Here is a 12,853-nt window from a genome sequence, read left to right on the forward strand (position 1 = left end):
GTTGAGGACAGGGAAAGCTGGCTGTGGTGGTTATGGGAACTCCGCACAATTTCACAATTTTTGTCGTATAGATTTTAAGCTATTCTGAATTTAAAACTTTTTTAATGATAAACTTTCAACTTAAACATAAAGATAATCAAGATTTGCTATGGTGTAAGCCAAGGACAATTAAATACTACTCTGATCATAACCCAGATGTGCTCCTGTAACCAAGAGTTGCTTCCAGCACAATTAATAATGATTATGCTAGAATTTAAATAACCCTCAAACTATGCCAAGCACAGATTTAATAGAAATTTCAAAAGGTCCATTAAAATAAAGAAATAAAAATGAAGAACATAAAACAATCTACACAGAACTTTCCTACTTCAATACCAGGTTTTGATAAAAAAAAAAAAACCTTCACTATGCAGATAAAAATAAATTTATGCCCACAAAACTTTAGTAAGAAAAGATTCATGATTTAAAAACCAACCGATTCTGTTTTACTTCTACTACAATATTATAAATACTCTAATTAGAGATGAAAAGCTTTCTTCTGAGGTAACTAAGAAGAAAACTTAAAAAATGTAATCCATGGTAAATACTTACATTATTATATATACGAGAGAGAAGAGTGACATAAATTTCACTTCAAAATATTATTAGAATCCTTGCCTAAATTTTTTATTAGTTTATATATTATTATAAATTAGAAATAACTTCCACTGATGTTACTAAAAAACCTTTGGTTTTCTATTAAATCATTCTAACGGTAACCATTAAATAATTCTTGATATTTAGAAGCATCTAAATTTGTACTCACAGTTGTACTTCTGAATGTTATAACGAACCTAGACTTACTCCTCTGTAATTGCCATAACTTACCTGTGAGAAACTGCTCCCCAAGCACCGTGTTTATTTGTGAGAATGTTGAGAATCTTCTGTTTCAGCTGATTCGCCGTTACATGATCTCGGTGTTTAGCAGCACTAATGAGGTGGTCACACATCTTTTCTTCTTCTCTCCTATCAGCAGCATACTGGGCACACTGCGACTAGAAAGAATTAAACAATACTAATTAATTTAACAATGAACTTGTTTGAAAATACCTGTTTTACTTGGAAAGTCAGAGTTAGAGGGAAAGGGAGACAGAGAATAAGAGAGCTTCCATCTGCTGGTTCACTACCCGAATGGTTCCAACAGCCAGAGGTTAGCCAACCCTAACTCAGGAATGTCTTCCAGGTCTCCCACATGGGTGCGGGGACTTGAGGCATTCTCCATTGCTTTCTCAGGCCATAAGCATGGAGACAGATCAGAAGTGGAGCAGCTGGGACAAGAACCAGGGCTGTTACGGGATGGAGGATTAGTGTGTTATGGCACTGTGCCAGGCCCTGGGAAAATTTTTCTTATTATAAATACTACACACACATAGCATTAAGGGTAATAAGAATAGTACAATTTTATAAACTCAGATATTTAATTTTCTGATAATCTGTCCTAAAGGATACATAGCCACATTTCAAACTGGTAAAAGTACTCTTTTAAAAATATGTGTCGAATTATTTGGATAATCTTAAATAATAAAGTAATGAAGTACTTTCACAGCTCCTATCAATTCTGGAAATCTGACATTAATGTATTCTAAAATATAATCATTTTAAAAACACAAGCTACTAAAAATGTAAATCTACTTATATTAACCAATATATCATTTATAGTAAGTGGTCTATTCCTGATACATAGGAACCCAAAATATTTCATTTAATTTTCTATTACATAATGGCAACGTGGTATAGAAGAAAAAGTAGTCATTCGAGAATTTAACAGATGTAGATTTTAATTTATATTTTATGTAAGCTTCATTTTTTCCACTGTATTCAGTTTCATATATATAAAATTAGGAGCCCAGACAAGGTTTCCCTGATGATTCCTCTGAGCGCTAAAATTTAATGTGTTCAAAGGATCTCATGAAAATATTACCTCATTCTTGTCTTCCCTTTCTCACTGATAATCAGTTTGTTAAGTAGTCATGCATACTCTCCCTCACTGGGTCCCTTATTGTACCAAAGTGGGTCAATATGAAAATGAAGAGGGACATCTGTATGATTTTTCTAAAAAGAGATTTATTTCCTTCCTTCTTTCCTTCCTTCCTTCCTTCCTCCTTCCTTCCTCTCTCCCTCTCTTTTTCTTTCCTCCCTTCTTCCCTTCTTCCTTCCTTCGTTCCTTCCTTCCTTCCTTCCTTCCTTCCTTTCTTTCCTTCTTTTTTTCCTTCTTTCCTCCCTCCCTGCTTCCTTCCTTCTTTCCTTCCTTTCTTTCGAAGCAGAGCTAGACAACAAGAGAGGGACTGCTGGAAAACATAATCCACACACCTTGTTCTTTCCTAGCCAGAGCTAGGGCAGGTCAAATCTAGGAGTCAGACTCCATACTCATCTCCTACATGGGTCTCAGGATTCCAAACTGTTGGGTCATCTGCTTTCTTCCAAGGTGCTTTGGCAGGTGCCAGACTGGAAGTGGACCTGCCAGGACTAGGGGCAACACCATGATAATGGGATGCCCATGTTGGAGGTGTTGACACAACTTGCTGTGCGACAGTTTTGGCCATTCCTCTCTTAAACCTCAAATTTGATTTTTTTTATACCAATTGGCTTGAATTTATATTTTAATATGAGCAAGTGTGCCACTCAAGTCATATAACTGGAAGAAAATGTCTCATACATCTAAGAAAATATACATAACATTCCCATTTTTCATTGCAATGAAAAAAATGATTTCAAGGAAGGCATCTGAATGCATTCCCTCTATCTCATGATTAGGTTACTATTACAAGTCTTATTGTCCGGGAAAGTAACCCTACAGTAGCATAGGAAGGATTAATTCATTTTCCAATTTATCTTTTTGTACAGGGAATCACCAATTTGTACAATGATTTTCCTCAGTAATGAGGTTAATATTTCATTAGCTCATTGGAGAGTAAAATTAAATTTTCATTTTTCTTCCTTAACAATTACAGTAGTTAACTAAGAAAAAAACCTTAACTATGAAGTATCCATTTCAAATTAACTATATATTTCCCCCTAATTACAGCCTCTTGTAGAGGAGAGAGAAATTCATCAAGAAGTCTTAGTAAAAAGCTGATGTTGTAGTACAGAGTGTGAAGCCACAGCCTGCAAGGCTGATGTCCCTTACAGGAGCTGTGTCATATCCCAGCTGCAGCAGTGCCAATCTAGATCCTTGATAATGGCTTGAGATAAGTAGCAGACAATGGTCCATATTTTTGGGCTCCTATCACGCATATGCGAGACCCAGATGGAATTTCTGGCTCACTGCTTGTCATTGTGGCCAGATGGGGAATGAACCAAAAACTGAAGATATTTCCCTCTGTCTTCCTTTGTCTCTGTAACTTTGACTTACAAAAAATATAAACCCTTAAAGTAAGAGGAAATCTAAGTAAAACGTCTGATTTGCATAAAATATTTTATAACTTACAAGTTATGTATTTGGTAAAGGATGAACAAATTTATTAAAGAACGTAGTAATATTTATCTAGCTGTATCTTAAAAATAAGAAATGTAAACATTATGCCCCAAAAGGTATAATCATAGGTGATTATTGGCAATATTTTAAAAATTAATTTATATCAATACCATACACTATTTATGTGTAATCTAAAATATGTTAAGATTTTATGACTAGTTAAAGACATCTTATCATCCTCAGCCATACATCCACCATGGGAATGATCTCACTGCACGAGTTATAAAGAAAAAAAACTGATGTTGGGAGTGTTGTTGAAAAAAAAAAATAGCTCAACAGGCTAATCGACTGCCAGCAAGCAGCAGCATCCCATATAAGTGCTAATGCATGTCCCTGTTGCTCCAGTTCCCATTCAGCTCCCTGCTTGTGGGCTGAGAATGCAGTGGGTGATGGCTCAAGTCTTGGACCCCTGTGCCCACGGGAGACAGTGGCTCTGACTTCAGAACAGCCAGCCCCGATTCTTGTGGCCATTTGGGGAGTGAACCAACAGATGGAAGATATCTCTTTTCCTCCTCTCTCTCTAAATCTGCCTTTCAAATAAATGAATATTCAAAAATCCTTCTGTTTTAATACATATGGCACAGACGTATGTGCAATAGGCCAACAGCTGGCTGTACAGTATCGTAGGTGGTATTAAAATTTCACTGGAATTGGTAAGTAACTAGGAAATAAACATTTAAAGAGACTCCCTCGAGGGGTAATAACAACAAGGAAGTGGAAAACTATTGCCCTTTGTTAACTATGACTTAAAGTTTAGAACTGATACTTCACTGCTTGACCCCTCTTTTTAAATATCTTTACTTGATAAATATTGCCCTGCTTCTACCCCAACAAAGTATCCTGATTTCTGCCTCAAATTGATTCTGTAGGGAATTCAGTTAGGACTGTAAATCTTATTGACTAACAGAAGTTGGAGGCTAACTGAATATTCTTATCTTGCTGGATTTTGACATTTCTTATATTCTAATATATTTTTCAAATTACAGTTAATTCAACATTGTCTTGTCATTCAAATTACTGCATTACACCTTGATAAATGCCCAATGTCTTTTACTGTTAGTGCTAAGAAATTTCACTTTGATAAACACTCACTTGTCACTATACATTTATCAGTTATTATTTTCAATGTAAGCTTCCTGCAATTCCACAAGACAAGTGCCTGCTGTCTCCCCTGGCCAAGTGAAGCAGAGGTTACGTGCAAGAGAGCGACAACAGCTATTTCTGTCTCACACTTATGAGCAAGCAAGGTCAGAGATCACTAAACTTAGCCCATCAACCTCTGTGACTCAGAGAGCTGCTTTACTGAGATAAAAAACTCATCAAAACCGGGATCATGGGCTCTGATTTCTGGCCTCACCACACTTGTTGGTTTGTGGCTTCAGGAGAATAAATTGGTATTTATTACTTTTGTGCTCAGGAAGAATCCAACCTAAGCCAAACACTAGGGCATCTAAATATGTTTGAAAAATACTTTTACCTTATAAGTAAAACAAATTGAAAATGCTGAATAAGTTATATTTAAAACACTGGAAATAGATTTGTTGAATCCTGCGTGAATTCGTTGACAAAACTCAGTATGCTATGCTCATATCTATTGAGTAGTGTGTAAATCTGTTAGCTTAAAGAGCAATAAAGTAATCATAAAACCTAATTTGTGCTCTTACACACAGAACAACTTAAGGTAGTTAGCCACAGGGCAGGACGGTTCTCTTCATGTTTTAAATGAGGTGGAAATGAACTAGAACGCTGTTTGCCATTTTACCAAATCTTTTAAAACCAGTACCTGAAATGAATACCGTGCGATGTTTTTTGAAAAAAAATTTGTACGTAAGGTTACAGATGGTGAAAGTTGGCTTTTAACGGAACAGTTTAATTTACTTCTCAAACCTTACCTCAAATTCTGCATGTTTATGCACATCTTCAGCTCTCTGTCTGTTCAAAATAAACTCAGCTTCATTTGCAACACGAACTATATGGTCCTTCATGGCATGGCACAGTAACCTAAAGAGAGAAAGAGCACAGCTATATTGAGTCTGATTTTTTCAGTAATTATACCTCACTATATTGAGTAATAATTATGCATAAATGCCAACAATTATAACACTGATACAGTTTAAGTATAACTCAATGAAATTTGAAATATGGAAATACACCAATACTTTTGTTAAATAGTATATCTGATGAATGAGCAATTTAGGCATTGAATAAAGATAGCTGACTCAAGAAAATCAAGGATTTATGTTGAGGTTATTTAAAATTGTTAACATAAAAAAAACTGCTAACAGAATTCACTATCCTGGAAATTAATACATAACCTGGCTGACCATGTATTAGAAAATCTATAGAATGAATTCTTACTTTAATTAATATAGACATTAGGACCAAATGATATCTAGAATTTCCCTAATTGCTACCATTCCAAATTTTACAACAGAATTACCATGAAATACGGTTTTAAGAAAAAAAATGTCACTATGATGCTAACACTTTAAAAATTCAATTACTCTTTAAGATTCTAAACGTTTTTAAAATTTCAGTTGAAACCTCTCTATTCACCCAACCTATAGCAATGATTAGTATTCACTGTTCCAATTTTAGTACATGTGCTGCCAAAGTGAGCGGTGCTGACTGTTAACAGCTTTTAAATATATGAAAAAAAAATGTATTTACTCCTCCATTTTTTAACTCTAATATAAGTGTACCACATATTTCTACATACATAATTTTTAACATTTAGGCAGATATCTTGAATATTTTTTTCCATTTACACACAAGGAACTTTTCACTACTCCTTTTATAAAATATGGCCAAAATTATTTCCAAGAAATGATATTTCCATCCCAAGTGGTCTCTGGAGTTGAGACTTTGTCCCATCCAAAAGAGGTTCATTCTCTTATTCCTCTTAGCTCTGGCCTGGGCCTGACTGTTGCTAAACAGAAGAAGGGACACTGCTGACTACTAAAGGCAGGACACTGCCACCCTGCTGAGAGTCCTACATCACAGGGTGGAGAAAAAGAAAGAGGAGATGGAGAAGGCAGAGGTGTCAGCTTCCAGGTCTAAGAGAATTTCAGATCAAAGCCAGCTTCCCAGGCAACTACAGACTCAGGGAATCTCATCTGAGCCCAGGCAATGAGAATCATTAAACCACAAATAGAAAACCATGATTGGTGAGTGAGCTCACACAATGATCATGATAATGACAATGATTATGACAACTATCACAACCAAACAGTTTACCAAAAGCTACGTAATAAACCAGGTGTTATCACATGGCTAATTCTCTTAAGAGTCCTCAAAAGGTATATATTTTTGTTTTCATTAAAAATATTTAATGAATATTTGACACAAAAAGGGAACCATAAAGAAAGACGAACAGAGAGTGTGAGAGAGCGCGAGCAAGCTCTCATCTGCTGGTCCACTCCTGGATGCTGGCCATAGTGTGGGGTGGGTTACAGGGGAGGCATGTCAGCAAGAAGTCAGGAACTTAATCCATGTCTCCCACATGGGTGGTAAGTGCTCAGTTGCTTGAGACATCAATCACCACTGCAACCCTCAGGAAGATGGATTAAGGAGCTAGAGCCATGAGTTGAACTCAGCTCAAGAGTTGAACTCGCATGTAGGATACAGGCATCCTAATGGGGATTTTATTATTAGGTCAAAATTGCTCCCATTTTCAATTTTATCGTAAGAAATCAGATTTCAGAAAGATTAAAGTACCTTGTCCCAGGTCATAACTGTTTCTTCATGCTTCTCATGATTTGATATGTGTAAGATACCTTGATTAGCAGGTATTTTTTCAAGTGCATCTTAATTATTTATACTGCCATCCACCTTTGTATAAAATATCTGATTCTTTCAATATTTTCAATAAAAACAATTAGGACTTTATTGCATCTTCTTAAGCATATTTAGATGAGTATATGCAAATACACACTATATGTATTATGTAATAGCTACTATTGTATGGTAAAGATTAAGAAATATTTGAAAAGTCTATATTTCTGAGTTTTTCTTGAAAGTTGAGTTTATGAAGTAGTTTCAGATCATTCATTTCTATTCTGAAAATCAGTTCTAATTTTAACATGAATTCCTTATCTATCTTTTTCCTTAGGATTTTAGTCAAGATAAGAATTTCAAAACTATCATCCTTTATTTTCACTGACCATTTTTCATCTTCCAGCTGTGATACACTTCAATCAGAACAGGGTCAACTTTAATTTTTGTATTTATTAAATATCAGCTGATATTAATTCCTGCTATCATCTTCAGCACATTGTAAAAAGATTATATATCCTTAAATTTCTAAATTACTATTTCAATAAAATATTAAAAAGTTGCATATATCTTTCAGGTAAGGCTGACTGTGTCGAGTCTTTTTTACAGTATATTAACATTGAATTAGATAGCATTGAGCTTTAGAATCTTTCCACCAAATTATTTGAAGTATCTATGTGTGACATCGTCCACAAAAACTGACAGGTGAATTTTTTTTCCATTTCAGGGTAGTAATGTCAGATCTGGGCAGCCATGAACTCCAGACAGTTCTCTGTAAAAATCTTTCCAAAACCCATGTCTGTTCTGACACAGATTTAATTACTTCATGATGCGATTTGGATTAAATATCCACTCTGTCACTCTAGGACCAGTGGGAATGGCTCTGGCCATATGACAGGGGCTCCACTCAAATCTTTCACGGCAGCAGGAAAGGTGGTGATGTTACTAGGAAACATGTGGCAATAATTTCTCCAATCACTGGAGAGGAAAACAGGCACATTTCACTGGAAATGTTGTACAGTTTTGAATCCAAAAGTTAACCAAAATACAAATTATTCAAAGACCACAAAAGAGTTCAGAGATCTGCTAGAGAAGACACTTGGGGAAAAGGGTTTTAACTTCTCTGTAAATGATGGAGGGGAAGTACTCACGCCGCTCCCCTCAATTGCAGTCTCTGGGGAAGGCTGGAAAAAGAGGCAGTCGGAAAATCCTAAGGTAAAAGCACATTCTGACATTGGATGACATTGCTGACCAATGCATTTTAGAGAAAGGCTTCAAAAGGGAGGAGAGATGTGGGATTTTGGAGCATTTAGTTCAATGGTAGTGTCTATGCGTGTCGAAGATCTGAAGAAAGACAGGAAGAAATCTAATATGTGCAAATTAGTGCAGATTACAAAACCTAAGTAGATTAGCAGGAGACAGCAGGAAAGGAAAGGCCTGCAGTCTGCCTGGTTAATAGCTACCATTCCCAGGAGAAAGCCTGCACTGGCAAAACAAAGAGGCAACGGGTGGGGTGGGAGGGGAGTGACTGGCTCTCTGACAGGAGTCTGGCCTGAGAAATTGGAATAATTATTTTCAAGTCTGTCCTAACTCTGGTTCTTAGGAGTTACCTATCAACTAATCGCTATTGTTTAGTTAGTCATTGAGGAGAAGATTTCTTTTTATTTCTCATTTTCCTTCTGTGTGATCCCATGAAAAAAATACAACAGTAGCACTTACGATTCCTTGACTATTTTAATTCCAATGATTATGAATACTATACTATTTCAGGACACAGCTCACTGGTTAGGAAGATTTACAATGCTTGAGCTGCAGGAGCCTCCTCTTCCATCACCCTCTCCTACCCTTGCAAATCTTGCCTTCACTGAGCTGACCCCATGCACCAAGAAAAGTATATTCTTGACTTTTTTTAGTTGCCCAATTTCTCTATTTTTCCACCAAGTGGAGAGTCCACTTACCTTAACTTGCTAGGATCTTGCTAGTCCATGCATTTAACCCTTCTCTTACCAGCACCTACACTCAATTCTACACCTGTTTTTACTGCTTCTGAAAACACAAGGCCCGTGATCAATACGTCACTTCCTCCTGCATAAATCTGAACTGCTAAGGAAACTCACAAAAACAAACCACCTGTAGTATTCTTTCCTCATAGAACATTGATAGAAGTACAGATATCTTTACTATCCTGACTCCATTCACTTGAAAAACACAATGTTATTTAGTAAAATATGTACAAAATATCCTCATTGACTATAGTCCCAATTTCTGCTTCCTCTTATCCTCAATGATTTTTCTTATTTCTAATTATGTAGAATCACATAATATTTGGCCTTTGGTGTGCTTCCTTCATACAGGGCATTATTTTCCACGTTCTGTGTTGTACCATCTCTCCTTTTATGGCTGAATAATTATGATATTCTTTCATCTGCACATGTTTTTATTTATTCACTTATTAGTTGATACACGTCTAGATTCTTTCCACTTTGGGGCTATTACGAATAACTCTGCTTTACAAAAACTGTGTTTTTGTGTGAATATCATAACTCGCTTCCAGATCATATATAACTCTATGTTTACTTGAGTAATATAAAAGCTGTTGTTTTCTTATGGTTGCATCATTCTATACTAAATATATGAAAATTCTAACTTGTGCAAATCAAGGCCAGAACTTGTTATTGTATATTCTAAAAGTTATATCCATTCTAGTAAGTGTGAAGTGATCTCACTATGATTTTGATTTGCATTTCTCTAATGACTATGCCATGCACGTTTTTCTTGTGCCTATTGACTATTTATATATCTCCTTTGGAAAATTGTGAACTCAATTCTGCCCATTCAAAAACTAAGTGGTTAGTCTTTTTATTGTTGAGTTATAAGTTCTTAGCTGTGTTGTATCCCTTGAAATTCCATATTAAGTTTAAGAAGAGTTTATCCATTTGTAGAAATAAAAAGGCAGCTGACACTTTCATAGAAATTTCACTAATTTTTTAGGTCAATCTGGGCAGTGCTGACACCTTGAAATTACTTTGTATTGCAATCCATTGACATGGAAAGTCTTCCTATTTACTTGGGGCTCCCATAGTTCCCTTCATCAGTGCTTTATAATTTTGATGTAAAAGTCCTGAACATTGGGCCCGGCGCGGTGGCGCAGTGATTAAGGTCTTGCACGCCCGGGATCCCATATGGGTGCCGGTTCTATCCCGGCAGCCCTGCTTCCCATCCAGCTCCCTGCCTGTGGCCTGGGAAAGCAGTCGAGGATGGCCCAAAGCTTTGGGACCCTGCATCCGCGCGGGAGACCCGGAAGAGGCTTCTGGCTTCAGACCGGCATAGCATCGGCCGTTGTGCTCACTTGGGGAGTGAATCATTGGACGGAAGATCTTCCTCTCTGTCTCTCCTCTCTGTATATCCGCCTTTCCAATAAAAAAAATAATAAAAATAAATCTTTAAAAAAAAAAAGTCCTGAACATCTTCAATTGAATTTGGTCTCAGGTCTCTAATTTGCAAAAATTTTAACTGGAACAAAATATACATCCTAGCTACTTTTTTTTAAAATTGCATTTCATTTTACAACAACGTTTCATAGGCTCTGATGTTCCCCCATCCGCTCCCCGTGCCCGCCCCTCATAGTGGATTGCTCCACCATATTGCAGTATTACAGTCCAAATCCAGTCTTGTTTCTTTCATTGCAAGCATGTGCCATGCATAAAGTCCAGTATCTTATTGCCCAGCTGAATTCAGCAGTTTCTTGGGGAAACCAACCCTGGACTGAAGACATAGCTAGCAGAATATCCTTCCGACCAATAAAAAGCCATGACATAACCTAAAATATAACAATAAATATAGAATGTTTTTATATTTTTCCCATCACCCATTCTCAATTTTTTCCTCTTGGCAATAGAAATGGTTATGAAAAAGGAACTCTCCATTATTACAGCCATTAAAATGCTCCCTGGAATTCTCACATCCCATAACAGAATCTCTGGGTTTGTGCCACAGGTCCACTTCTAGTGCAGCTTCCTGATAACTCGCATCTTAGGAGGTGAAAGGTGGTGACTCAGGTAGATGGGCCCTTGCCACCTATGAGAGACCTGCATTGATTTCTGGCCTGCTGCTCTTTACCTGGCCTAGCCTGCGTTGTTTGGAACATTTTGGCCACGGATTATCAGAAGCAAGATTCTCTTCCTTTTTCGTCTTTCCAACAAGAAGAAAAAAAAAATCAATTAACAAAAAAATAACTCCCTAGTATGTTCTTTGATATCTTTTTTGGTCTTGGCAATCATTTTACTATCTGTATCCATGGAATCTGATTATAAATAAAACCAAGCATCATTTTATAAGTGGCTTAGTCCATCCACCCATCTGGTTGTGTACTGGAATTTCATTCTTTTATGAGGCGGAATTAAACTGTAATGCATGCTTCTACTATAGTTTGCTTATCTTTTCTTCTGCAACTGAACATCTGGACTGCTTTCTGCTTTAATGTTTTGATGACTACAAATAATGCAGCAGTGAACATGAGCATAAACAATTCTTTCAGTCTCTTTTCCATTCTTTTGGGTACAAAATCATAGGTACATCATATTCGGCCATACTGTTCCAATAAATCTATTAACTGTATATAAGAATTACAATTTACTGCAATTTAATAATATTTTTTCTGCTTTCTTGATTGTTCTAATAACCAGAAATATATACATGATGTTCCACTATAGTTTTGATTTGATTTCCTACAGTTATTAGTGATACTGGAATTCTCTCAGGTTCATTATATCTTACTCTTTCTGATTGTATCATAAAACACAATCTTATTACTTCATACTTCATTACTATTATGTAGAAACACAATCGATTTTTATATACAGATCATGTAATCTTCAGTATTATTGAATTTGTTTACTGGCTTCATTAATCTTTTTGGAAAATTCTTCATAGTGTATGAAGAAGTACAAGAGCGCTTCAAAAAGTTCATTGAAAATGAAATGAAAAGTTAAGCTTATTTTGTCGCAAAACTATTTGAAATCCAGTTTTTCCATAATGCACATTTCTGTTTTTTCTTGAATAATCATCTTGTAAAACCGTGCAAATAGTTTTTGCTACTTCTTTTCAATCTTGCTTTATTCTTTTTTAAATTTAATTTCATTTTATGCAAAATTGGTGTGGTGTTTTGTGTTCTTAACCACACTGAGAAAATTTCTATTCTTAGTATGATGAGTATTTTTTTAATGATGAAACATTGCTGAAAAGTTTCCAAATATTTTTCTGTTTCTATTAACATAACAGACGTTTCTGTTCCCCAATCATTCAATTAAAATGGTATATTACATTGATTGATTTCTCTTTGTTAAACTAACTATTCTTTCCTGGAATTAATTCCACTTGGTCATAGTGTATAATTCTTTCCATATGTTGCTGAGTTAGAGTTGTTGGTATTTTGCTGAGGACTGTTGAGTCCATAAATTTTGTAACTATGAATCTATGCTCATAACAAAACACTGTACATACAGGTACGTAGCTTTTTTTTCCAATTATTGAACACTGCTATGTGGATAATTTTTGGACTCCCAG

At 35.9% G+C, this 12,853-nt stretch overlaps 1 protein-coding gene across 1 annotated transcript in view; it reads right to left on the bottom strand.

Moving 5' to 3' along the window:
- NBEA (neurobeachin) overlaps positions 1-12,853 on the bottom strand; it is a 483,658-nt gene that overhangs the window by 267,106 nt on the left and 203,699 nt on the right. Inside the window, exons 33-34 of the mRNA XM_040991525.1 lie at positions 5,407-5,515; positions 868-1,034 (exon numbers count right to left, since the gene is read on the bottom strand). Coding sequence (XP_040847459.1) covers positions 868-1,034; positions 5,407-5,515 — 276 coding nt within the window. The remainder of the gene's footprint in view (positions 1-867; positions 1,035-5,406; positions 5,516-12,853) is intronic.

The sequence above is a fragment of the Ochotona curzoniae genome, unplaced genomic scaffold (genome assembly GCF_017591425.1).
Source record: "Ochotona curzoniae isolate NIBS_2020 unplaced genomic scaffold, NIBS_Ocur_1.0 contig_64, whole genome shotgun sequence".
Classification (NCBI taxonomy): Eukaryota; Metazoa; Chordata; class Mammalia; order Lagomorpha; family Ochotonidae; genus Ochotona; species Ochotona curzoniae.